Source organism: Strix aluco, chromosome 2, assembly GCF_031877795.1.
Source record: "Strix aluco isolate bStrAlu1 chromosome 2, bStrAlu1.hap1, whole genome shotgun sequence".
Taxonomy (NCBI): domain Eukaryota; kingdom Metazoa; phylum Chordata; class Aves; order Strigiformes; family Strigidae; genus Strix; species Strix aluco.
Window position 1 is genome coordinate 116793802 of NC_133932.1, and position 27275 is coordinate 116821076.

The 27275-nt window shown below is 38.4% G+C and overlaps 1 protein-coding gene across 3 annotated transcripts in view; it reads left to right on the forward strand.

Annotated features, from left to right (window-relative positions):
* MIPEP (mitochondrial intermediate peptidase) overlaps window positions 1-27275 on the forward strand; it is a 79201-nt gene continuing 51926 nt past the window's right edge. Inside the window, exons 1-10 of one of the 3 annotated variants that reach the window (XM_074816002.1) lie at window positions 1-233; window positions 2961-3134; window positions 5714-5802; window positions 7914-8000; window positions 8915-8978; window positions 10766-10948; window positions 14897-15053; window positions 15480-15528; window positions 16169-16229; window positions 16858-16910. In XM_074816002.1, coding sequence (XP_074672103.1) covers window positions 60-233; window positions 2961-3134; window positions 5714-5802; window positions 7914-8000; window positions 8915-8978; window positions 10766-10948; window positions 14897-15053; window positions 15480-15528; window positions 16169-16229; window positions 16858-16910 — 1091 coding nt within the window. In that variant the 5' untranslated portion in view covers window positions 1-59. The remainder of the gene's footprint in view (window positions 234-2960; window positions 3135-5713; window positions 5803-7913; window positions 8001-8914; window positions 8979-10765; window positions 10949-14896; window positions 15054-15479; window positions 15529-16168; window positions 16230-16857; window positions 16911-27275) is intronic. The other 2 variants (XM_074816000.1, XM_074815999.1) reach the window with 2 other exon arrangements.

Genomic DNA, 27275 nt, shown 5'->3' on the forward strand with positions numbered 1-27275 from the left:
GGTCGCGGCCGAGCCCGGGGCTGGGAGCGCTGGGGCCTGTTGCCGGGGCCCGCTGCGCCATGCTGGCCGGCTGCCGGCGGGCGCTGCCAGCGGCGCTGGGCCGGGCGCTGCGGGGCCGGGCGGCGGGGCCGGGCCGCCGGGCCGTCAGCACCAGCTGGTGCCCGGTGGGCGCCGCCTTCGACGCGAAGCAGCAGCAGCAGCAGCTGCGCGGCAGCGCGGCGGGCAGGGAGACGGTGAGCGGCGGGAGGGGAAGGGCCTGCGGCGGGCAGGAGGCGGCCCTGGCTGCCGGCAGCCTTGCGTTTGGCTTCTCTTGTGTGTAATTTTTTATTTTAAAACTTTTAAATCGCGGTGGCAGGGACAGCCGAACGGTTACCGGAGGGTTAGGCGGTGATGTGTTTGTAAGGGTTTGTTTTGGTTGTAATGAACCAAAGCGTTATGCCTTCTGGACACACAAGAGTTTGAAAATCAAGGCCTTGTTTATTGAAACATTTGCTTAGAGCCTCAATAGAGACCATACGTATATATATGCATTACTCCTTCCTCTCCTAGCTCTTACCTGGCAGTGTCTTTTTTAATCCATCAGCGTCATGCCAGTGCACGTTGGCTGTGCCTCACAATCAGTTAGACTGCTGACATCCTCTTGCATGGATATTGTTCTTGGCGTTTGGTTGCTTGTGGCAAAAAAGCATTTCTTTGCTGGGTTGGTGACACTCGGGCTTTTTCATTTAGTTGTTTTTAGGATGAGTCAGGTATGTTTGTTAATGAGAGTCCTGGGAATCAAAGCAAGTTCCTGGACAGCATAAGATGTGTACTTTCAATGGCACAGTGCATGCACAATACTTATAACTGTAAGTCCAGGTGTTAGTCTGCTGACTCAGCTATTCCAGCCACGGTGCTCAGGCTGGTGAAGCTGTTGGGGGTTCAGTGAGGGCAAATCTGACCTCTGTTTATAATCCAGCATTTGTTTGGGAAACACTGCTTCTGGCTCTTCTGCCTCTGCAAGCACACTGGTGTAAATCTTGCTCCAGGAAATAATCCAGTTAAATATTGTGCATTTGCCTGGTCTAGGGAACGAGTTCTGGGTTTGCTTGGCCAGTGGAGACGATGTAGAGTTCCTTGGGAACAGAGATGCGTGTTTCAGGCTTGCAAAGAGGCTGTGATGGGTAGGGTGTAAATGCTGAGGCCAAGCAAAGAGAATAATGCTGCAGTTGTGCAACCACACAGTTAAAGAACACAGAGACCTACACCAGGCTTCATTTTTAAAATATTTTTTTAATTTTTATGTCAAGCTTGGTGTCATATGGAAGAGGAGCTCCGTGGCTAATTGATCTATAAGAGAAGATACCTCCTGTTCACAGAGGACTACGTGCAGAGGAGGAGCTCACTTGGGAGGGTGGATAGTGATGCAGGGCAGCAGGAAGGCCAGGAGCTTTCTGGGACATTGCAGGACACTGCCTCAGCTGGCTAAGGACCTGAGTGAAGGGGCAGTCTTGAGTCCCTTGTACAGCAAGCATTAGGAAAGGGTTGTGTGGTACATGTATATTTATGTTTGTGGGCCTGTGTTTATATACACTTGTAAATATATAAAAATGTCTTTTTCAATGTTCATTTCAGTCCAGTTCCTGTTTCCAAATAATAAATTAAAACATGGGAAGTGTGAGAAAACAGTTTCTGTCTTAGGGTGGCCAGCTTATAGTAAGAGCACTAGGAAAAAAAAAAAGGCAGTTTTCACAACAGTGACAGAAAGACAATAGGAAATAGCAACTCGGAATGTCCCTTATAATTACTTTAGGGGATGTTTTTGTTTCAGAATATATACTTTTATAGATGATCTGTCAATCTGCAGCTTTTTATTTGAGTAAATAACTTGGAAGCTTCATGCAAACCTCCAACTGACTGCTATAACAAAGAGTTTGCAGAAGGTGCATTGTAAAGTGTCTGACCTGCAGATTTTCAAATCCAACTTGTGATTTTTAGATCCTGAGGTTAAATTTGGGAAGGGATAGATGTTGTGTGAAATCATGTACCTTGTACTGACAGTTAGGAGGTAAGGAGATGCTCATGTTGCAGTTAGGCAGTTGCAGAGGGAGTGTATTGCTTGCCAGAGATGCTGTTTTATCTTAAATGAAATGTTTTTACTGTTGTAGGTCTGTATTGTGGAACTTCTCTAGCAGGTAGTGATAGCAATTTTGTTTGATCTGCAGTAGAACCTTCTTAATTCTCTTCCACAAATGCAGAACATAACTGCTGTCTGTGTCTACCCTGCCCAAGTCAGTATGTTTACCCTGCTCTGTTGGACAGGGTCAGGCTTGGTAAGAACTTCAGGAATAAATCTGTTCATACCATAAAATTTTTGAGTTGTTGCTGATCATTCCTTTGAGATCTGGTTCCAGTATTTGGGGCTTATTTAATGAGCCTGAGACAACTGTCCTATTGTCTGCAATCTGTTCATATCTAGAGCTGCTGGCCAACTTATCCACTGTTTTGACAGTCCTGCTTAGTCCTGACATTCCTTGATAAGTCTCTTTTGCTTCAGAGGGATGATTTTCCCTCATTTCAGAATGTAAATGGACTTCCTATGATTTATCTGGTGCCCATGCTTTGGCAGCAAGATAAAAAATGCTTTCAGAAAAGGATGGTATAGGAGGTATGGGGTGGGAGAGGAGAGTTTGTGAGGATTTGATACTGAACTCTTAAGGTTTGCTGAGAACAGTCCTGGCTTAGAGAACCTCAGTGAGGCTTTGCTCTGAGAAATAAAGATGTTATCGTGTGACGTGTCTTTGATTTTGTGACTATTATACCTGCAAATACATTCATGTGGGAATGTTTTAGTGAAGTGTCACAATGTGCTAGCTAGGGTCATTTTGGTAAAATTTCGTGGTGATAATTCCATTCTGAAACAAAGGGACAGAAGTCGAGAAGGGTAATCATGATGTGTTTTCACTGTTTGTGCACTGCAGGGTCTGTTTGGTGTTCCAGAGCTGAACTGTCCGGAAGGATTTCAGGAAGCACAGGACAAAGCATTGCAAGAATCGGAACAGCTAGTCCAGAAGGCATGTTCAACACCACCTGGGCCAGAGACCGTAATGATCTTTGATCAGCTTTCAGATGGCTTGTGCAGAGTAGCTGACTTGGTAAGTTACTTTTTTTATTATTACTTGAAGTAATTTCTTTTAAACTGACTGACTTGATAAGCTTGCACCATGTTTTTCCTTTTTATGGTTTTCTACACTGCAGTAAACAGCAGATCAGCTCTGTGAAATTTTGTGTTGACAGAAAATTAAATTGATTGAAAATTAATTACAAAGGCTTTTACCAAATTATAGGTAACTACAAATCCTGTCAAAGTGTCCAGTTAATTTTGACAGGTGTAAAAATAGTATAAAGGCCACAACAAGAAAAATAACAGTGAAATTAGAATTGTATTCCTGATGTAATATTAATACATAAGCTTTCCAGTGTCACATTATGGAAAACAGGGGATTGGTCTCAAAGTTAAAGCAGGGGTTGCAATACACATGTTTTTAAGTTACAAAAGTTTATAGATGAAGGTCCATAAAGAATTGCATATTAAATGCAGCAGCTGAAGGTAAACAGTATTGCCTTTTATTAACACAAGAAAAAATGCAGGTATTTCCTAGATTGCAGTTTCTGTGGTCCACGGAATTAGAGTACTTGGTCTGATATTCTGTAACACAAAATATTAAGTTTAATGGAGAACTTTATATTGTGCACTGGAAACTGTTTGCCCGAAGTACATCTTTTATCAAAGCATCACTCTTGGTTTGAAGGAAGCAGACCCAACCTTTATACCGATATCGGCTCTTAATAAATAGGTCACTGAATATTTTGACTTTGGTTTTCACATTCTAATTTCTCTGTGTGTTTTCAGTTCTCAAATCTTGTTTCTTATTCTTTTCTAGATTCAAGACATTGTTTGTGCCAGGCACTTTTTTTTTCTGAAAATACTTAACATGCCCTGTTGAGTCACTAATTCTCCTTTTGTTTCGTATATTTTATACAGACTATGCCTAATTCCTCTTAATCAATATCTAACTAAAACACTAATGTCAGAATTCAGTAGTCATAGTTTTGTATCAGTTTGCTGAGTTAAAATTGCCTCCTATGTATTATTTTCAGGTTTCTATGTTCAGAGAAAGATGCAGAGCTTGCAGAGCTCTGTCTGGAAGCAATTTAATGATTGTTATCTGTTGGCAGGAATTTTGAGATCTGCGATTCAGCACCTATTTTGTCAATATTATACAGGATTTTAAACAGGAATTCTAAGAAGTAAAAATATTAAGTGTATAACATTAAGTTAATTAAAATAGTTTATTAAAATAGTGTGACCAGCAGAAGTAGGGAGGTGACAGTCCCCCTGTACTCTGCACTGGTGAGGCCACACCTGGAGTATTGTGTCCAGTTTTGGGCACCTCAATACGAGAGAGATATCGAGGTGCTGGAGCGAGTGCAGAGGAGGGCAACGAAGCTGATGAAGGGCCTGGAGAACAAATCCTATGAGGAGAGATTGAAGGAGCTGGGACTGTTTAGTTTGAGGAAGAGAAGGCTGAGGGGAGACCTCATCACTCTCTACAACTACCTGAAAGGACATTGTAGAGAGGTTGGTGCTGGTCTCTTCTCACAGGTGATTAGTGACAGAACAAGAGGGAATGGCTTTAAGCTCCAACAGGGGAGGTTCAGACTGGACATTAGGAAAAAATTTTTCCCAGAAAGAGTGGTCAGACAGTGGAATAGGCTGCCCAGGGAGGTGGTGGAGTCACCATCCCTGGATGTGTTTAAGGGTCGTTTAGATGAGATGCTGGGGGATATGGTGTAGGGGAGAACTTTGTAGAGTAGGGCTGATGGTTGGACTCGATGATCCCAAGGGTCTTTTCCAACCTGAATGATTCTGTGATTTGTAACATTGCATTTTCAATCAAATGGCAGTCATGCTGTTCAACAAAGTTAAGCTTGTTTCATGTACTTTCTGTAAAATCATGTTGAATGTCTTCAGTGTATTCTTAATTTTTAGTTAAATGTATTCCTAATCTTTAATTCTTTATCATTTCAATGCTAGAACTTCCCTGAAATCATGCTGGCAGTCATGGAAGGACCTAGCTCCCCAGCCCCCTTTTAGTATCCTTCTAGCTTTCTGAACTCCTTTAAGTATTTGGAGACTTACTAAGAATCAGTAAGTCAAATAAAAAGCCCTGTTCTGAATCTGGAATAACTTTGGGGTTTTCTCTTTAAACATATTTCTTCCTACTAGGTAATGATGTCAAAGTATAACTTGATGGTCTATACACAAGTGTAAAAAGGGGTTGAAAACAAACCCTCTATGCACATTTGGTGGTGTGCTTTCTTCTTAACTGTGAATTTTATTTTTAAAAATATTTTATAACATTTAAATACATTGGAGTATCCCTGTGTTGTAAGGACTGCAAGATACACACCATACTAAAAATGTTTTCAAGAAGTATATGAATTAAAGATATTTCTTAGAGACACCTTCACAGTCTGATTTAATAGTTGTCAGCACAGTTTTCCAATAAGCTTTATTTTTTAGAAAAAAAATGCAAATTCTGCAAATAGATTGCACAGAGCTGTAGAAATAAATGTTAATGTAAATGGAACTAGTTGAGTGCAACTTTGTTTATAATTCAAGATTTTTTTATTTGTCTTTTTGCCTCACTCTTTTCTTCTACTATGTCAGGCTGATTTTGTGAAAATTGCCCATCCTGACTTTGCATTCAGAGAGGCTGCTGAAGAAGCTTGCAGGAACATTGGTACTGTGGTAGAGAAGTATGTTTTCTTCTTTTTTTTTCTTTTCTATTTCCATATGCATCTTTAAAAATTACTGTATGATCATCTATGAAAACAGCAATCAACAAAAAAAAAATGTGTGAAAGATTCGCACGTGAGAACAAAGTGTCACTGTTGTTAGAGATATTTAAGGATTTAGCGTTGTTACAATATCTCATGAAAGATTATTCTATTATAGTTTCAATTTATGTTCTGAACAGTTTTTAAGTTATCAACTAACGGACTCCATGTCACTGAAACCCATCAAAGATTCAAAGCTACATTTTTTTAGGACTTGTGACAGTTAACTAGCTGCTGTGAAGCATATGTACTAATGCTAATTTGTTTTTAAGATTTAAGCTGTTATATTTCGCAACACTTTCTTGTAGTTTGCTGACCCCTTGAATTTCAGCCAATGAGTGAGATATGTGAAAGAGGAAAGCATAGTCTCCTGTTGTCTAGGTCTGTGATACATGCCTGGTCTACCCTGTCATGCTTGTGCTTTATTTAAAACCCCATTTCATATAACAAGTCCTGAAAGACTTCTGTTTCTGAAGTTTGGGTCTTCTTCAGGTCCTGGGGTTTTTGTTTTGTTTTGGTTTGGTTTTTGTTAATAATATCTTAAAACCTAAATCCTGAAAGTTACTTCTGTGGCCCTTGAGTACAGTGAATTGATTTGCTTCTCTTCTGGTCTTGCTACTGAGAAAGTGGAAAGGGATAATCTTTCCAAATACAGTGTCCTTTCAAGTATCTTCCTGTGGCATTCACAAGTAGCCTTCTTAAGTGAAAGCTTTACCAAGCAGTACTGTGAAGGTGACCCAGAGTCTGCTGCTTCCCTCAGGGTTCCTAATAACAGTGGAGGCAGTGATAAGTTGACCAGATGTCCCACAGTAAGTTGCAGAGGCATTGAAGCCTTTTGTACTTGGAGGAGGACAGCAGTGCTTCAGTTTGTTTAGTAAGCCTTGTGACTAACATGGCTGGCTAAAAAGAGAATTTTAAGATTAAATTCAGCAGAAACTGTTGCTTTGGTCTTGCCAGCGTGTTTGGAAACGTTTCACTTGAAACTGGATTTTTCAAGACTTAGATTGAGCACAGCATATATAACAATATGACTTTAATATCTGAATACCGCTTCAGATTTAAAATTTGTAGAAAGAAGAAAGTATTCACAAATTAACTGGAGAGGTTCATAAACTGTTGTAAATGCTCAAAACTAGCTATTGTTGAATGTTCGCTTTCATGGGCAAATCATATTTCTTGGGAACTACTAACAGTACATATCTGCTTTTAGCCAGTCTTTGACAGGTGCTGGGCTGCTTCTTTAGCACCTTCTGTACAGAGCCTTTTCTGAAGTACTGGCATGATGCAATGTCGTCTTCTGTGTCTGAATTGGGTATTGGTAATTATTAAGTCATTTTACAAATGGGGCTGCAGAGGCTTCCTGCACCTCAGCTGATTTAAGAAGTTAGTGTGCAGGACTGTCAGACTGGGGGCTGCTGCCCACTGCAATTATGCTGATGTATATGCGTGTTTTATTCCCCACTGTGATTCCACCCAATAATCCAGGTTGACATACGTGCTTGTAGTTATGCCAAAAAACCTGATGGACATAGTATTAACTGGCACAGGGACAGTGATGAGTGTCTGGAAATGTTTTGGGGATAGTAAGATCTTAGTCTACTTCAGTGGCAGCTGGCAGCACATTTATTTGATGGCAGACTTGAGCACAGATTTTCCTTTAATGGAGTCCTTTCAAAATAAGGATTAGAAAACAATTTTCCTACCTGTATCCTCTCCCCGTGATTATCTTTGTGCATAAAAAATAAGCTGTCAGTCTTAGACTTGCTTGTATTTGCTACAAAATGCCATCCAGAAGTATTTTCCTATTGGATACACAAGACCTGTTTCCGTGCCAGTTTGTCTGCACATCTTTTGTATACAGATTTTTTAGTTTTTAAGTGTGGTTGTGAAACAAAGTATTTTGAAAATACAGTCCTTGGGTTTTAATGTTGCTCCATTGAGTACTAAGCTCTGCCTTTGAGTAATACCAAGAGACCGAAATATTAGTGTTTGTTGCTAATGTGGGATTCTTTTACTCTGTATCTTTCCAGATTAAATACAGATGTTGAACTGTGTCAGAGTTTGAGACGTCTGCTAGCTGATGAAATTGTTATGCGTTCCCTAGATCCAGAAACCAGGTACTTATTAATGCTTTTAGATTTAGATTTTTAGATAGTGTATATCATTCCTTATTGTGCTTATGTTTTGTGTTTTGTTAAATAATACAACTGGAAAACATACCACATCTATGTTACTAATTTATTAGTCACTACTAAGTTACCTCCACAGGAGTTAGGAAGTTTGTAGTTGTGTAGCGTTGGAGGATGTCTCTGTGACTGTAGAGCACAAGATATATTTAAGCTGAATAATTGAGATCTGCAAAAACAAAAAAATGAGAATGTAAGCTTTTCTTCAGTAATACCATTTTGATTAAAATGAGGTGCTGTACTGTGGTGTATATGTCAGTGTTTTTAGCAATAAAAGTAGGGAACAGACTATAATGATTTCAGTTTATAGAAATCTATATCTTTCAAAATCAGATTATCAGTATATTTATCTAAACCTTTATCATTGCTGTAAAATGTTTTATTAGCTGCTTATTCAGATATAGTTTTGAATTATTTGTTTGCTGACATAGTTAGACAAGTTTAACGGTTGAGTAAGTTACTTCCATCTTTCTTCTTTCCCCACAATCAAGGATGTTAGATTTGAAGAGGTCTTTTTCTGATCTGTTAATATAAATGAAGTGTCAGAATGGTAATTTCCACAAATTGTTTAAACATCTAGACTTATGTAGTAGAATTATTTTGAAGGGTATTTTCAATGCAGATGACTAAAATAACTACAAAGAAAAAATCCTGTTCCACTGAGCAAACTGTTAAGGACCTAAACCACAGGAAGTCTGTGTCCATAATAACAATACTCGTATAACTGTGTTGTTATTCTGTGTAAAAGACTTGAAATCTAAATAACTACTAAGGGGAAAATCTGTTAAGAAATTATGCTTACTATCAAATGAGGCTGTTTTAACGGGGATTTACTGTATTTTTAGGCGAGTGGCAGAACTTTTTATGTTTGATTTTGAGATCAGTGGCATTCATTTGGATGAAGAAAAGGTAATTTTTGGCTACAATATATAAACAGAAATTTGCCTGACTACCAAAGACCAGATAATGAAGCATGTGGAACATGAATCACGTGATTCTGGGCCAGTTTGTCCTCCAAGATTCCCATTGTCCCCTGTGGAATTTTGTCTTCTGAGAAGTGATTAATCTTGTCTATTATAAGTCACTTCTAAAGTGTGTTTTTTAATGTTGTTGTAGATGTTAGTTGGCTGTTCTTCCCAGTTTGGCCCTCATCATTCCTTTGTCTGTTCTGAGGAGTTACAAGCAAGACCTGGGATCCTGCTTTCTTTGATTGGTGTCTGCATCAGATATTTAAAATAGCTGCTTAGCTGTCTGAACAACCTATTTACAGAGGGGGAAAAGCAGCACCCTCTGCACTGTGATGACACGTTAATCAAGTAGAGCGTTCTAGAAGGGATCAGTTGTGTGTCCAGGCTTTCTTTTGGTGCTCACATAACCAGAAGTTGTAAGTCTTGTTCAAAATTGAATGTCTGGGCATGGTCTGATTACCTCTGTTGGAGATTTTACATGCTTTTGCAGTAGTTAGTGTTGGATTTGCCAAATCCATCAGCTTTCACCATGCTTTGTGGTATGGATGCTCTGTTGGGTGTCTGTTCATAGCTCATGTCCCTGTATAAAGTTAATACCTTCTTTATCTGAGTCATCCCCTCCACCTCAAAAGACCTGTACAAAGGCTCTTTTATGAAGTTGCTTGGAAGATCATGGTTGTGATGGTGGTTTGTGACCTGGAAAATGCTTTTATAATATATTTTTACAATTACTTTGTATAAAGAACAGCTCTGAAACTTGGACTCAGGATTTTATTTCTGACTATTGGCTCTACGCTGCTTCATCCCCTTTCAGTTCCAATTTTACTTGTCCCTTATTTTTGCACATTTTCCTCTTCCTCCCCTGCCTGTTCCACTTTTCTTCTATTGCTTGCTGCTCTGGGTTTCTTTTCAATTCTCATTTCAGACTTTAGAAATCCTTCACTGTTGTAAGTTGAAATTTACTTCTGCTATAAAGAATTTCTGTTTTTAAAAATAAAACTCAAAAGATGTATTTTAGAATAAGGGTGGAATGGGAGGACAGAGATTGACAGGTTCTGTCATTCTTTGGACTTTACAAGTATGTTGTATGCACACCCTCAGGCTTTTCTTTTGAGCTGTGAACCCACCCACGGACAATAGAGAGCATACTCTACTAACATGAGCAAGTTCACTGAAGCAAATCTTACAGTAAGATTAAATGTGTGAAATACTGTAATGATGGTGATAAAACCCTAAATCATAAACTCCTCAGGGAAAGGTTGAAATACCATAAGTGCTTTACATTCTCCAGAAAATAGTGCAATACAAACAGTAACAAGCAAACTGTAATTCTTATCTATTTCAGGATGCTAGTAGGATTTATCTGTCTCAGTGACGCTTCTTTTTTTCTCCTCTGTTTTACATAGCAATCATATTAGGCATAGTTTTATAACGGCTTTCGAAGCAGGTAGAAACGCTTATGTAAATTCTACTTAAACACCACTGCATATTTTCTTACTGCAGAAACATAGGCATTTTCTTTCAAATTTCAATCCTTTATGAAATAATAGATCTGTACTTGTTGACTGAAGCCCTACATTAGGATTTTGTTGATGCTCTATGTCTAATCTTAAATGTTGTATTTTCTGCTTCATTTCTGGAAAAGTCCTTTAAGGTTTTAGAAACTTTGAGTTCTTCTTATACAGTGTCTGAAGATACTATGTATTTTGTACTTTATTTTTCTTACAGCGTAAAAAGGCAGTCAACCTCAACGTCAGAATATTGGATTTATGTAATGAATTTCTGACAGGAACTCACCTTCCCAACAAGATTGACAAACATGTTTTGCCAGAGCATATTCGGTATAATTTTACAGCTGAAGGCAATTACTTACAAGTTGCTGGTCTGCACGCTGATTGTCCCGATGATCTGGTGCGTATTCCCTGAGTTTGCTTTGGCATACACTATAACAAAAGTGCATATCAGTTATTTTACTTGTTACTGAGGCAGATGCATATGGTTTATGATTATGATGTTATGACTAACAAGGAAGAACTGTTTTAGAACATAATAATTGGTGGCAGCTAGTGGCTATGAAATAATGGTGAAGATCCTGAATGGGTTGAGGAAGAAGAGGGGCAGAATGTAGACCCTGGATTTCTGGCAAGCAGACTTGAGCTTATTCAGTAAACCAGGAGGTGGGATCCCATGGGATGCAGCTCTAAAGGGTAAAGGAGCTCAAGAAAGCCGTCAGTTCTTTAAAGGAAGCATCCTTCAAGCACATGAGGATACTAAGATACTCAGTATCAGTGCATCCCGATCCTTAGAAGGCCAAGCGGATGTATCAGGAACCAGGCCTGGCAAGCAAGGAACTCATGACAAAGCTTCATTTCCAAAGGTAGCAGACTTGAGGTGGAAGCAAGTACAGGATACAAGGGAGGAGTTTAGAAATATTGCCTGTATGTGTGAGGATGATGTCAGGAAGACCGGAGCTCAACTGCAGTTGAGATTTGCAAGGTGCATCAAAGGCAACAAGAAGAGCAAATACTGCTGCATTAGTACTAAAAGGCTGCACAAGGAAAAGGTGGGCTCAGTGCTGAGTAAATTGGGTGATTTAGTGGCAGCAGTCATGGATAAGGCTGAGATGCTGAACGCTTTTTTTTTTTGCCTCAGTGTTCACCAGTGACTTCTGGGCCACTGTGCTTAGTGAAGGGGTTCAAAGAGACAAACAACCAGCAGTAGATGAGGATCCAGTTTGGGATTACTTCAGAGAACTCAACCTGTACAAGTTGTTGGGACCAGATGGACTGCATCCAAGGGTCCGGGGAGACCTGGCTATTGTCCCTGAAAGGCTTGCCATCTTTGGTAGGCTGTGAAGATCAGGGAAGAACCCCAATGACTGGTGGAAATAATATGTTCCACGCACCTTCAGAAAGGCCCAAAACCCACAAATTGGGAAACTACAAGCAATTTAGCTTTACTTTGATCCCTATGAAGGTTATGGAGCAACACAAGTTAGGAGATTACAGTCTGGATTGATGGACAACCAGATGGGTAAAAAACCTCATTTCATGATCAGACTTAGTAGTGATTGAAGTGTTGTACTCTACTGGAAGGCTGGTAATGGAATAGTGTTGTAGGGATCTGTCCTGGAACGTTTTCTGTTTGACATCTTTATCAATGACCTAGAGGAAGTGACAGTGTCCTTGCCTATTAGATTTGCAGGTGATAGCAAATCGGAAGGAACAGTGATACACTGAAGGACAGGACTGACATTGAGTGGCCTAGAAGCTGAGGGAGTGGTCCAGTGGGAACCTTATGTAATTGAAGAAGGACAAATGCGAAGTCCTGCATCTGGAAAGGGAGAATTCCTGGCAATAGTACAGGCTGGGACTGCCTGGCTGGGTCTGATCTGTTGAAAAGGCCCAGAGAGTTGTTGAGCAACAAGCTGAGCATGAGCCAGCAGTGACCCTGGCAGAAAAGAAGACCAACAGCATCCTGCACTGCATGAACAGGGCCACAGCCAGAGACTGAGGGAAGAAATTATAGCTCTTTACTTGTCACTCTTCAGGAGTGACTTCAGCAGAGGCCATCAGGATGGCCAGGAACTGGAGTGCTTGTGTTGTGAGGAGAGACTGAGGGATCTGGGCTTTTTCACCCTGTAGCAGAAGTGGCTTTGGGGCGACCCTGACAGCAGCCTGCCAGTATCTACAAGGGTATCATGGAGAAGATAGAGCCAGTCTTTTCAGAGTGGTGCGTGACAGGACAAGTGGCAACAGGCACAAGTTGAAGTAAGAAATGCCAGTTGGAGAAGTTTTTCCTGATGACGATACTCAAGAGGTGAGAGGTTGGTCATGCTATCTCTCCCATCTGTGCAGGGTTTCAATGCCTGGCTGGAAAAAGCTTTGTGCAACTTGATCTTAGCTCATAGCTGACCCTCTTTGTGCAGGAGGTTGGATTAGAGACCTCCTGAGGTCTCATCTAACCTGAATTATCCTGAATAATACTATTTTAATTATTGCTAGTGATGCTTTTCTAAAAATTCCTTTAGAGTTTGTTTATAAATTGAAAATTAATTTAGACTCTTTGAAATGTGACGGTGGTTCCTTAGTCTTTTAGATATGACTGCAGGATCAGCAGTGTATTACAAGTGTTCTGTTTTCACTTTCTATATAGTTAAATAATCGAGGTGACTTTGAAATCTTGTTTGTCATGAAAAAGAGAAAAGCTTATTGTGGTAGAACCCAAGCTGTAATATTTATTTTCTGTAAGAAATTAAAAATGAATTAAATTATGGCACTGATAGAATGTAAATAAAGGAATAATACTGCATGTCATCTATAAACTCTTGTCCTGAAAATAGTGTGATCTGTAGAATTGCTACTGAAGCTATGAGTAATATATCAATTAAAGAATGCAGTTCTCAGAGTCAGATCTTTGGAGAGGCTCATTGGAAATCATCTAATTTAGGTTGGAAGGGACCTCTGGAGCTTGTCAGTTTGAGTCTGATCCTGTTCAGAGCAGGATCAAGTAGATCAGGTTTCTCAGTAACATGTCCAGTTGAGTTTTGAACACTTTCCAAGGATGGAGATTCCTGAACAGCCTGTTTGACCACCCTCACTGTTTCGTTTTTTTTTTTCTTGATATCAAATTGGAATTTTCATCTTCTAGCTTGCGTCCATTACGTTTCCTCCTCTTGCTCTGCACCTCCAAGAACAGTCTGGCTGCGTGTCCTCTATGCCCTACTGCTAAGTTAGGCTGGACAAACCGAGCTCTTTCAGGCTCCGTTCTGTGTTGTGTGCTCCAAACATCTTGTTGACCCTACGCTGGACCCACTCCAGTATGCCAGTGTCTTTCCTGTCCTGCGGAACCTAAGTCTGGACATTGTACTCCAAATGTAGTCTGGACAGTAACAAGTAGAGGGAGGCAATCACGTCTGTGGACCTGCGTACTCTTTCTAATAGAGCTCAATATGCTGTTGGCCTTTGCTGCAAAGATACACTGCTGAACCATGTTCAAGGAAAGGGAACAATCTCGCTTATTTTATTTGCTTTTTAAAAAATGAAAGCTTGGTAGAACACAACAGGTGCAAAATGACTTGTGAATTATTATAGTCATATTTTTTATAAACACAGGACCTCCATTCTTGTTGAATATATTATCCAAGAGAGAAGCTTATTTTAAATGAAGAGAAGCATAAGTTGTTGCTGGATTTCTTAAGCCTATTCTATATGTACAAAAAAAAGATTATCTTCAGTTGGTTTTTGAAACAAAAAGCATTTTACTAAATTTTCTGAGGCTTGAGGTGATTTTTTTTTTTGAGAGTTATGAAAAAACCCAAACAAATCAAAAGTAGGAGAAAGACTGATTGTCTGTGGGCAGATGGGCAGACTAATAGCTTGCTACTTCAAAAGAAATAAGGCTTTTTCTCTTCCTCTTTTTTTATCTCCCCTGACCCTGTCTCTGGTTCTTGTCAGATCCTTCTATAAGATAGCTTAATTGACGTGCAGAGAACAACTTGGCTTTTTTCTGGGTTTATTTTCAGTAGCTTTACTGAGTTAAGACAGCCCGCAGAGTGGTCTGAGAAGCACAAATGTTGGCAGAAGGAGGAAGGCAGTGAGCAGTGAGGGAACCGTTGACTGGAGTAGAGAACAGGACCCTTTCTGGCAGTCTTGATCTGTTACGTTGTCTCATTGCATTTCCTCATTCCATCTTTAATGGGTAAGAGAGCTGTAATTGTCAGGCAGTCATAATTACCATTGTTAAAAGGCTTTAGGCCTTTTCCCAACAATATCAGTGAAATACAGCTGTAATGCCAGATCACTGTAATGTCAGTGCACTGTAGTAATGTGACCTTTTAATTTTTTTTTTTTGTATTAGGTGCGAGAAGCTGCTTACAAGATTTTTCTTTACCCAAATGCTGAGCAGTTGAGTCGTTTAGAAGAATTGCTTGCTAGCCGAAACAGTCTGGCACAATTGGTTGGGTATGACACCTTTTCCCACAGGGCTCTTCAGGGAACCATGGCCAGAAATCCAGGTATAAGGCATGTGTGGAAGGACATACTGAGAAATTCAATGCACTGTGTTAGGTATGAGGTTAAAAGTTGTTAGTTTCTTCTGCTGAGTTTGCACATACTTCTTCCAGTGAAGTATCTTATTGCAGTTACATTTTTGCTGTATGCAGTACTCATGCTTTCTATAAATGGCAGTACTTATTGAGTAGGAGCTAGTATTTTTGTTCAGAATCAATGCTGACTCCATAGATGATGAAGTTGCCATTATCCCAGCATGTAACAAAGTAAATGCAGTACTAAATTCTCTTGAAATGATGGCACAGTGGTCAGTGGAGTAGTTTGTTGTTCTAAGGGAGCTTGTTTTGTTTGGAATGTTTTAATGTAAGCGTAACATCTTTTAAGGGAAGAAATCACTTTCTTAATCCTCCCACCCCCAATTTTACTTCTAGAGACAGTAAGACAGTTTTTGGAGAAGCTTTCTGACCAGTTGTCTAAAAGGTATGTCTTTTTCACTAAGTTGTTTTTCTAACTATACTCTTTATTTCAAGAACAGAGGGACTTGTGCACTAAGTCAGTCAGTGTGGCTTATTATATGCTCTGATGAAACAAAAAGCAAGACTCTCTCGGACTTTTTAGGGGAGCTATTGATTTAGAATAAGTTCTGTGTCTGTGATCAGAGAACACCCAGGACTGAATGCAGCAAGTGATGGGCCAAGAAATGCAGGCAACAGCAAACAAGACCAAGCTTAAGTGAAGAACACCTCTCCTGGTCTTCTCACCATAGTCACAACTCTGTGTTTTACATCTGTAAGCAAATTCCCCTGTTTGTCCTTCTTGCCTCCCTTAGTTCCACACAGCACAAACCAGTTTCATCACTGTATATAAATGGGGTGTGTTGTAAGAAATAAAGTGCTTTAAAGGCGTACAACCAGAGTAAGAGGGACTTGATTTGAAGGTACCTGAATGACAGAAGCAGAATGGAAAAGTTCTTTTACTGTAGTATATGGGCCTGCCATTTTATAGAGAACTATCAATCTTAGAAGATTGGCATTTTCTTAGGACAGAATATTATTGTGTACTGTATTTCATTGCTCAAAAATATTTCATTATTACTTTCATAATAAAAAATATTTTTCAGAACTCAAAAAGATTTTGAAATGATGACAAAGATGAAAATGAAGCTCAACCCCCAGAATTCAGTAAGTCAAATTTTCATGTGTGTTTTTCTGTTTTGTTTCTTTTTAAAAAATATAGTATAAGCTAACCTTGTTCTGCAAGAAGAATTATCTTTATTTTAGTGTACAACATGTAGTGTAATTAAAGAGAAACTTTTTGTCTTCTGGCTTCAAATTCTTTTTGACTGCTTAGCTATTTGTATTAAAACCAGGTGTTGAGTGTGAGATAATTCAAAACAAAGTTATATACACTTTCACCACTTTCTGCTCTGGTTAAGTGACTCTGAAAAATAAAGGCTGTACTTTAGGTTAGATGCATGTCCAGTTTGCATACTGTGTTGTATGTAATCTAATTCTGTACATAGCTAGGTTTATCTTTTTATTTGAGTGTATTTCTTGAAATCTGGTGTGAAGTCCCATGATATATTTGAACAAGAAGGACCATCTTCAAGCAAGTGTTTAAAAAAAAAAGGTTTCAAGTTATGATATATGATGCTATTTCTGATGATGTTTTTAGCACTGAATGCTTCCCATTATGTTTTAAAGCTCTGTGGATGGTCGAAACTGCAAAAATACTCAAAGGAAACAAAACCTTTACTTTGGGTTCACTTGTTGTCCATTGTTGTAATTATAAGCTGGAATTCTCTTTCAGAAGCTGATGCCGTGGGATCACCCTTACTACAGTGGTGCCCTTCGTGCTGAGAGGTAAGCTCCTTATTTTCATGATTGTAATGTAAATGAGTGTCTTTATTTCATTTCTTGCAATAAGGATAAAGAAAGTCCTCGATGTAAACAGGTTTTCCTTCTTTGAAGATGTACTTCAATATGAAAAAAGAAAAAGTATCTGGTGGGGCAGTTGTTTGTAACATTTCTTAGTTACTGGTGGAATGTTTGTAGAAGTTTTTGGCTCCTCTGTTGTTTTATGGGGAAGTATTGGCCCTCTTTGAAGGTATAAGAGGATGAAAGTGTTTCAGAACATCTAGAAAATCCTTATTCTTGTTTTGTTTTTAGCTCTTAGCTGAGCTGCAATAATTTTAAAAATAAACTTTGATCACTGAATACAATCCAAATTCTCTCATATTTTAACTGTATTGTACTTCTTACCGAACATGCAACTGTCATCCCCTTCTACAGACTTGAAATAGTGACTTCTTGAGTAGATCTTCACTGTTTATGAATAGAATTCATTGTCATCTCTCCTGCAAAGACTGGGAAATAAATCCTCTACACAGACTTAAATAGTGCACAAGACCTCTGCACATAATGAGATGCCAGCTCTGAAAGATGTGAGCTCTGCATGTTGCTTTTATTAGATCAGCAGCGGTGACCTTTTAGGTTTGTGTTGGAAAAGATAATTTAAAGTTGTCCTTCTCTCACAAGAGAGGGAGGAATAATCTTCCTTCACTGCAGATTTGTAGGTTTTTGTTTGTTAAATAAACTTAGATGGGATGTATCTGATTAAAGTAGCAGTTTACTCTGGAACAGAAAGCTATGGTAGTATAGACATGGCATGGGAGGATTGACCAGCAGTTGGCCTGGCTGTTCTGCTGCTTTCTTGTACTTTGTTACTGAGGCAGTAGTTTTATGAGCAGCAGCTCTAATATTGGCCTTGTCTTAAGCTACTGCATGCTCAGATGAGAACTGAGCTATATATGTGCAGCAATGTTTGTGTCCAGAGCTTGCTGTGCAGAAGAGGGAGAGGGATGTCCATCTGCTGGGTCTGCTCCTGGTAGCCAATGCCAGAGCATGCAGCACTCCACAATGTATGTGTGGATTGCCTGTTTGTGGCATGGCCTGGGAGTGGCTGCTGTTGTTCTAAACTGGATAGGTAGCAGACACGCTTCTGTGAAAGTGGGAACGAAGTAGTGGTTATACTGGAGAAGTGTAAAGGTCCATCTAGCTCCAAATCCCATCTTAGCAGTGCTCAGTAGCAGTCTGTGGAAGAGCACTGTCATATTTGTTCAAGATACTATCTTGTAGCTTACAGATCTCCTTTACCATGACTGTATAGTGTCTTCAAAATAGCAAGAATTACGTTCTGATACATAGTGCTTAACATTGTTGATGTTGGTGAAATTTATTGTCTGCATATCCTATTTATTTTTACATTTCCTATAGGGTCTGCTTTCCCTGTTCTCAGAATTAGTGTGTCCCGTAAGGGTTAGAGCCTCCCGTAAGAGGTGTAGAAGGCTCTGTGTGTGTTTTTTTTCTCCTGGAGGAGTGTCTTCTGATACTGTCTTATTGTCCTTCTTAGATCATGTCATGGAGCTAACCATATTGTAATTAACTTGGTGATGATCACAAATAGATTAGTCTGCTCATTTTGGCATTAGGAAGAAAAATATTTCCTTTCCTTGTGGAACTTTGTAAGAGACTCAATAAAGTTACTTTACTTTTAAGAATTGCATGGTAGCTTTATGAAGGGAGAGCTGCAGGTAAAACAGACCAAGACATTAGCAGTGTATCTTTGCTGGTTTTTATTTATTCAGGCACCAAGTCTGGCAGCTGAATTGGTGTGAAGAATCTCATGAACCTATGTAGGGCCTCCCTGATTACATTGCAGGATTGGGGCCCATTCTTCTACTCCCTCCATGTAGGGCAGGAGTATTTTTTTTTGGGCGGTGCAGGAAAAGTTTTCGTCTCCGCTGTGTTCAGCAGTGTTTTGCTAAAAGCCAAGGGCTTAGGTCTTTCACTGTCCTGTTTTCTGTATAGTGGTCTGTCTTTGGGAAGAGTTTTTGATCTGTCAGTGACTTAACAATGCTTTACATTCTTTCTGCCCGTATTGTAGGTATTTAACAAGGTACTGGTTACTGGGTAATCGTCCCTGAAAAGTAAAACTTCTTTACTGCATAGGATCAGTGGCTGTGCTTTATGACTGAAACTAGGCAGGAGTCAGAGAGTATTCATACAAAAACCAGGGGACAGGAATATACCTTGTCATGTCTGTGCCCTAAACATGTTCTATTTGCCACTTATTATCTATGTAAGTGTGAGTTCACTATCCTTTATCTTGTATTTGTACTTACCTCTGTTTGACCACATCCTTTCTCGAATGCCCCTTGAATACTGTGGTATATGTTCAGTTCAATGCTTTTGTAACTGGAAGATGAGAACCGTATCTCTCACAGAGCTTCATCCTGGCAGGAGTTTGACTTTTGCCTGTTTGTTATTAGTCTCTTTCTAACTGAGCCAATTGTCTTGTAATATTAAATTATGTCTCTAAGGAAAAGTGATGTTGTTTTCCTTGGGTTGTTTTTGTTTTTCTCTGAGTAAATAATTTATACTTTCTTTGGATTTTTAAAATTGTATCATGTTTCATTTTATTTATAAGAGAAATAAATAATTTCGTTTTTACTTATTGTATCCTATTTTATTTTGTGGTTTTGCTTTTCAAACAAGATATCTTTACCTGTCATGCATTTCTCCCATTCTTAGTATTCTTTATTTAGTAGGTTAATTCTTTTGTTCTTCAAGGGTATATCTTTTTTTGGAAGAAATGTACTTTTAGTTTTACGCCTTTACAGAAATGCCATGGTCATATTTGTAATAGTGCTGTGCACAGCTTACATTTTTGACTGTTGTGTTTTGTGACTCAGTAGTAGTTTGTGTGGTGGATTTCCTTATTGTTAGGTGTTTCTTTTTTTTCTGCTTAGTTTTTGTTAAAACCTAGGTATAAAGCAAGAGACTACAGGGGCTTAGCTCTTGATTAAGTAACTTAGCAGTGTTCTAGTATGTTATACATGCATCACTAAGGGGTGCAAGAAATACTAGATGGGACAGTGTCTGTCTATGTCTGTTGAAGAAGGTTTACTATTTCCTGTTTTGGTCTATATGAGCATATTTACAAACAGAAATGTTGTGAGCAAACATTAGACAATGTGATCCTGCTGTGATTTTGTTACTTCCTCTTTAGATTTTGACCAGCTACATCAATTTGTCTCATATGACACTGAGACTTATGACATATTTTTCATGTGTCTGTTTTACATCTGTATGTTGTATATTTTAATTGTATTTATGTATTTTATATTTAAATATATGTTTATGCTATATTAGAACAGGATTAAGGAAACAGATGCTTTGTTGGTTCCTCATAATTAGTTTTAAGAGCTGGATGTTTCTTTCTGAAGAATGTAGGATATTCACATGCGTTTGGACTATTGAATTTTAATGACATTTGCTGTCATACCAGGTTGCCTTTATTTTCACTCTTCGCTTCTACTGTTGTTACTGACCGTTTCTGCTGTTTTGTAAGTTGAACAGCAGGAGGAGCTCCAGACCTAATTCACAGAGTACGTTTTTCTGTAAATTTAGCCACAATAGTTTTGTTTGTCAGCTTTCACCAAGTCTTTTTCTCTGGAAACTTGATCCTACTTCAAAAGTCTAAGTCTCCCATTGATGGTAACAGGATAGTTTACTTTTTTAAAAAAAAAAATTATGTTAAGTAGCCTCTCTGGCTTAAACCCACACTTAGAACAATGTAATGTTTTTGTAGCTATAGTTTAAGTGGCAGGGAAAATAGATGTCAGTATAAATGTACATTTAAGAGAAACTGGAGACAAAAGTCTGAAATTCATGGTAGTAATATCTTAAAAGAAGATAGAGTAATTAGGAGAACCTCAAGAATTTTGGCAGGCTAAGGGTAATAAAACAGTGAATGCTAGAACATGCTTCAGCTTCTAACAAGTAAGAAGATGTCTAATATGTATATCATAAAAATAATACTGTTGAGTTTTAGTGCAGGCAAGTACCATAGTATTAATTAAATCCATTGCTGCTTAGTAAGTGCAGCTGCATTTATAAATAATTCTCAAGGCCCTGATCTTGCAAAGATGTAGCCTTGCTGACATCTTCCGGGTCATAAATAAACCCCAAATGCTGGAAGAGACCTTTTGAGGTCAACTATTTGCCTTGAAGGTGGGATTGGCTGTGCTTAAGCCACTTCTGATGGAGGCACAGAACTGTTCTTGAGAAGTATCAGTGGTGAGCTTAGTGTATCTGCTCTTGACTCCCGTTTCCCTAACCTTTGGTGCTTACAGGCTGGGCTGACTTTGCTGGCTATAATTCACTGTTGGGATTTTTGCCAAAATGTTAAAGATTTTATTCAATTTACAACGGGGATGTGCTTGGAGGGTATTGTACTCTGTGCTGGTCTGTCTATTTGGGACTGCAGAAATAAATAAGGCTGCCCTTGAGGATGAACAAATCAATGCCAAAATAAGCCAGTTTCCTGCTGTGTAGGAAAGAGAAACCACCACAGCAGCTGCAGGTGTTTTGGATCTTGGGGTGACCAGCTGAGCAGAAATTAGGAATAACTCATCTCCTTTCTTGTTGGGACTGTACATAGGCGGCCGCCTTTAGGGGAGACTGGGCAGCACTTTTTTTTTTTTTTCAGAGGAATAGGGCCAATATCAAGGTACCTAAACATGACTCTGGATGTTTCTGAAGTTGCTGAAAGCTGCAACTAATGTTAAGGTTTGCAAGTTACTTGTAAACAAACTTGTTTATAGCTACTTTTTGTTAAATTGTTTTTAGTTTTATGGAAGAATGTTCTGTGTTGGGAAACCATGTTGAAAAATAGCCCAGACTCTTTGTGGAATATGTGAGAAAAGTGTCACTGTTAAAATTGAAAGCTGAAGTGGAAGAATAGTGCAAAATTTAAAAAGAACCCGAAAATCTTTCAACCAAAGTGCTCATAGAGAAGGAAAACTTTCTATAACTAACTGCTTATAAGCAAGGGAAGGCATGCCTTCTATTAGATTAACTAATGTAGGTGCAAAAAGTCCATTTAATTTACCAGTCACTAAGCTAGTGTACTAAGCTTTTTGGAGGAAAACCTGAAAGTTATTAAAAAGGTTTGCTGTGAAGGAGAACTCAAGTTTCAAGAATTATTTCTTGAACATTGTGGAAGGACAAAGAAATTGTTGTTGATTTGAAAACAAAGTCAAATCTAAAAGTTGTGCACAGTGTTGATACCAAACCAATATTGCAAATTATCCTCTGACCTCCTCCAAAATATTCTGTGAAGTACAATTAACAGAAAAAAAAAAAAAGGGAATGTGAGATACAGGCGCTAGTTTATGGTTGATGAGAGTACAAAGGCTTTCTATTATTATCATTATTATTATTATTATTTTTAAGAAATCCAGAGTCTTCTATAAATCATGGTTAAGAGTTTCCCTTCAGGTAAAGAATTAAATTTCAGTCTGGCATGTAATGAAAATTGGAAGGGGTTTTCCTCGTCTTGATCTCTTCAAGTTAACCTGAGGGGTTCATCTCACTTTTATCTTCCACTAACAAGATTTTTTCAAGTTTCTTTGAAAGTTTTGACAGAATCTGTTTTATTAGAGGCAGTTAACTTAGTGTTCTGTATTTTTGTGAACATCAACAGGATAATAATTTTTCTCAAAAAAAAAAAAAAAAGAATATGTCAGGGACTGCACTTAATAGCCACTGATAAGAACTCTGGCCAAGCAGCTAATTTGCAATTGTTAAGAGTCTGAATGCTCGTGTTCTGAAGAACAGTGATCCTTACTCAAATATCCCTAATGTCCAAGTAATAAAAACCATTCTTAATAGAATAGATGAAAGTCATGCTGCACAAAAGTCTTAGTTTCCTTCCAAATATACAGCTTAAAGTGATTTTAGAAGTCTGCATTTTATTTAGACTCAGTGAAGTCGCACAAGCTTAGAAATAATTGTTTATAATCACATACTACATCTTTGTTCTTCACAGGGACACAGCCTTTTTGTTTGAAGCCTGCTGTTCTTGAACAATAACCAAACCTCATTGTGTCAGTTAACTTCTTTTTAAAATTGTTTTTTAAATTGGTTTGGCTACATCACTTATTTTAAAAATAGTGCTGGGCTGCATACTGTAAAAGTAAGGTGTCTGGATTTTTTAGCATAGTTTATCCTTTAATATAAAGCGGGAGTTTACATCAAAGAAACTACTGTTTTCTTTGATACTTCTACTTTCTTTAGGAGGGTACTGAGATTTCTCTGTATAAAGTTTCTGAGCTCACATTCTGGCATAAAGTACATAAGAAAATTTTCATTCTTTCCTGGGATTTGTTACGAATACAAATGCTTTGGCATTTGAAATCAGATGTTTACAGTGAATTAAGTTATTGGAATATGTTTTAAGACAAACTTCTTTTGTTCAATTTTGTGCTTCTCAGTCTTTCCCAGTTTTGGACATTTAAGCATATGAGTTATGCAATTCTACAGGAAAAACAAAATAATTTAAGGTTAGTTATTACAATAAAAGGGACTACTTTTAATTCTTGATTTTTTTAAAATTTTTTTTTGAGTCAAAGTAACTAATTGAAAGTTTGGCACAGAGAAAAAAACTCTTCTCCACTGCAGATGGTTCATGTGTATATTTGGTGTTTCTGATTTATTCAGAGTGAGATTTATATATTGGTGTCATCTATTTTTTTACATAAATGTAATGTGATATTTTCTACATCTAAACTAAAACAATCTTTTTTTTTTTTTAATATGTAGTCATGTAAAAATGCCATCTTGATTTCAGGAAGTCATCTTTTAGATTAATAATTGTGTTTTCTGGTGTGTATGTCTGTAATGGATAGAAATTTCGTTATTTCCTTTTCCTGCTCTTCCAGACAGTGAATGCAGTGCGTTCCGATCCTTTAAGTTTCATGTAAGGGCTTAAGTAAATTTTCGTGCTCAAGTTCAAGGGCAGTTAGGAAAACTTTTTGTAGCACTGCAAATATCAAAAATCAATCCATACCTGTTTTTTTTGATCTCAGATGCCCTTAGAAGAAGGTGGTAAGATATCTCTTTGACTGGAGTATGTAGTTCTCTGTGAAGTTCTATTGTGATCATCAGACCATTCTTCTATCTGCTTTGCTTACATTTTCAAAGGCATCTTCCCATAGAAAAGGCTGTGCTATTCATCCTCTCGGGATTCAGGTATACAATATGCAGTCCAATCAGGGAAGCCTAAGTTCCAGAGAAGAGCAAGAGCTCATAGCTGAGCTCAAGACTTCTGCTAGTCAGCTCTAGTTGGTACCTTGCTAAGCCTGAGAGTGGCATTATATTTGTGTCTGCCTTTCTCTGGTGACATAGGCATCCTAGATGCTTATTTGAAGCACTCTGAATCACCTTGCTGGGGCCCAGAAGTCACATTTTAAGTGAAAAGGTGTCCAGACAGGGTGTTTGATTCTTGCACTGACTTGCTTAGCTGACCTGAATCCTTTTTCTTCTTTAGGAAGTGCTGTAACTATGTTTTCATGTTATTTGCCAGCTTTGGAGACAGCCATACAATGTTCTGCTAGTATGCCATGTGCATCATCCTCCCCACTGAATTCTGCCTGTCTGCTCAGCTGGTGCAGCAAGAAAGCTGCAAATTGCAGCATACAAGAAAACCTGTCTGCAGGCACTTCTCTGCAGTTGTCACCAACTGGAGCTCCAGTTCGTTTCCAGTGCAGATTTTAGCTGTCTGTCTCTAGAACATTAACCTTTCTTGCCAATAGTAGTAACCCTTAGCAGAAATTTTACTGGTAGCAGAATGTCTGTTAGCGTAGTTCAGTATGGGTTGTAATAACTTCCTTTCTGATTTCTTTTCCCAAAAATACTTGAATGCATTTCCTGTTGGAGATAAAAATTGTAACTTGGCTGAGTAAATGTAGAGGCAGCTTGCCAAAAAGTGACCAGAAAGAGCGTGCTTATATTAAAGCAGCTGCTTCTTGCAGTTTTATTTGAATTTTTTACTATTTGTTTTAAATAGAAGGATCAAAGCTAGACAACTGTCCAAGTCCACAGTTGATAACAACTTGAAAATCTTGCATAAAGTGATTCTTAGAATGGCTGCTACTTTGACATGTAGTATAATAATTATATGCACGGTAGGACTATCAATAGTTATTAACATATAGATTTTGAGGATTGCTTTGCTCTGACTGATGAGCAGTTCTGGAGCAGGCTAAACTGTAGTACTTTGGAAACTTTGTTCCTTTTTATATAGGGTCAGTCACTAGCAGTTAATTAATTACCTAAAGTTTTTGCCCTTTTATTCTAGCAATAAAGAAGTATGTGCAGTGGAATACCTTGTTTTGGTAGGGTTTTGTTGGAAGGCTTTTCTGTGCATTTTGAAATACACTTGGTTTCATGTTTGGAAAAAAAAATAAAATCAAAGTAAATGCCATACACCTGCGATAGAAGATGGTGAACTTTGAGTTTCCCCTTTATCTTCAGGAAAAATGAATTGTACCGTCTTGGATCAGCCCTCAAAAAGGCTCTGCATCCTACACAGACAAGCTCTATCTTTGTTACAGGGCAGTTTAAAGTGCTAACGGAGTGTATTGATAGAAGTCTTCATCTTGGAGTTTCATATGGTCTTTTAGATTATCTGGCCTGAGTCAGAGAGTGTTTTGAAGATACAACCTGAGGCCCTTGAACAGCATTAGAAATTTCATTCAAAGGGCTGAGGAAAAGAAGTTAAGCTTGCCGTCACAATCGCAGTCCCTGTTGCTGCCAAGAAATTGTGCTATGGTGTTTTAGATTAGCATGAATTTGAATGCTGAAATACTGTGCCTGGACAATGTTTTGTTATTGTAGTTTCACTAAGGTGATGAAGCTGTGAATAACTGAGGTTGGGTAATCATTTGCTAGCAAACAGATGCTTCTTGCCTGTCATCTGGAAACAATGAGGTTGCTAATGGCTGCTACTGTTTGAGTGCCTGGAATCAAGCAAGAATCTTCAATAAGGGAACATGTAGTTTGTAAACTCTTCCAAATACTTTTCCACCCACACCCTCCAGCCAGACTTCAGTTTTACAGATCTAGGAGAGATTGTAGGATTTCCTGTTCTGCTCATTGAGTATTCTTTTTCTGGGAAAGATTCAAGTGTTTTAAATTAATTTCTTCCCCTTTCCCCATTGTCCTCTAATCTTATCTAGTGTTACACCTTTCATTCTGCAGTGAGTAGCATTAAATCTTGAAGGTGGGGGCTTAGAAGAGACTCAGTCATATGCTTGCTTTTGCCACTGAAAGGCAAGATCATCTATTAATAATTCCAGAAACAGAGTTTTTTGTTATAGGACACCAACTTCAAATAGCTGAGGTTTCGGCTAATTTCTATTCCTAAATAAGCCCAAAGAGAAAGTTTTCCTAGACCCAGTGGAAGTTTTGGGTTAGACTTTCTTCAGTGGTAGTTGGTCTTACTTGATTGGTAAAAAGAGAGTTCATGTATGAGGTAGGACCAAATTCAACAGTTGTGAATTAAATCTGTGTTTTGGTGTCTGGAATGATTACTGTTTAGTGGGTATAGACTGGTGTTAGAGAAATATTTTGAAGGTGTGCTATCCACTTCCTGGAGCAGCAGTTTTTTTCAGTACCCGGTAATCACTTTGGAGTGTGTTATTGACTATTATCATCTGATTATGAAAATTGCATTATGTTATCATATTTTATCCCCTTTCTTCATAACTCCTATGACATTGCAGTGGCTAGCAAACAAACAAACAATGGATGCCTGATAACTTAAGGTATAATAATCATCACTAACTGCTGTCATGATTGTCCAAAAGTAATTTAAATATCAGTCTTGTGTTATAAGACACTAGTGCTATTTGAGGATTTTTCAATATCTTCGTCTTTGATCTTTGTTTTTACACTGGTGTAGTAGGCAAGGCAGAAATGGAAAAATAAGTGAGATCAGAACTAGAAGCATTTTTTTTTGGTGTTCTGTATAAAGATTTTCAAAACTTTTTTAAATTTTCTGTTGGCAAGAGGAATATTAACACACGTCTTTCATTAAATGTGGGAGAGGTTTGACCATGACAACGATCTACTAGAAGTGACTGACATTAACTTTGTGTAGTTATTATTAAAGTGGTTGTTTACTCAGGACCTCATTGTACTCAAAATGTCAGATTGTGACATCTTCAAACATTAGCCAGGGTAGGGGACTAGTTCCCCTAGGGAGTCTGCCTTAAGCCAGTGTAGTCATCTATTACTGCTGTTTTCATATGTGGGTGGATTAGTATCGTGCTTTTCCAAAAGACAAAACTATTACAGACTGATTTCTCCCCACCCTGCTTT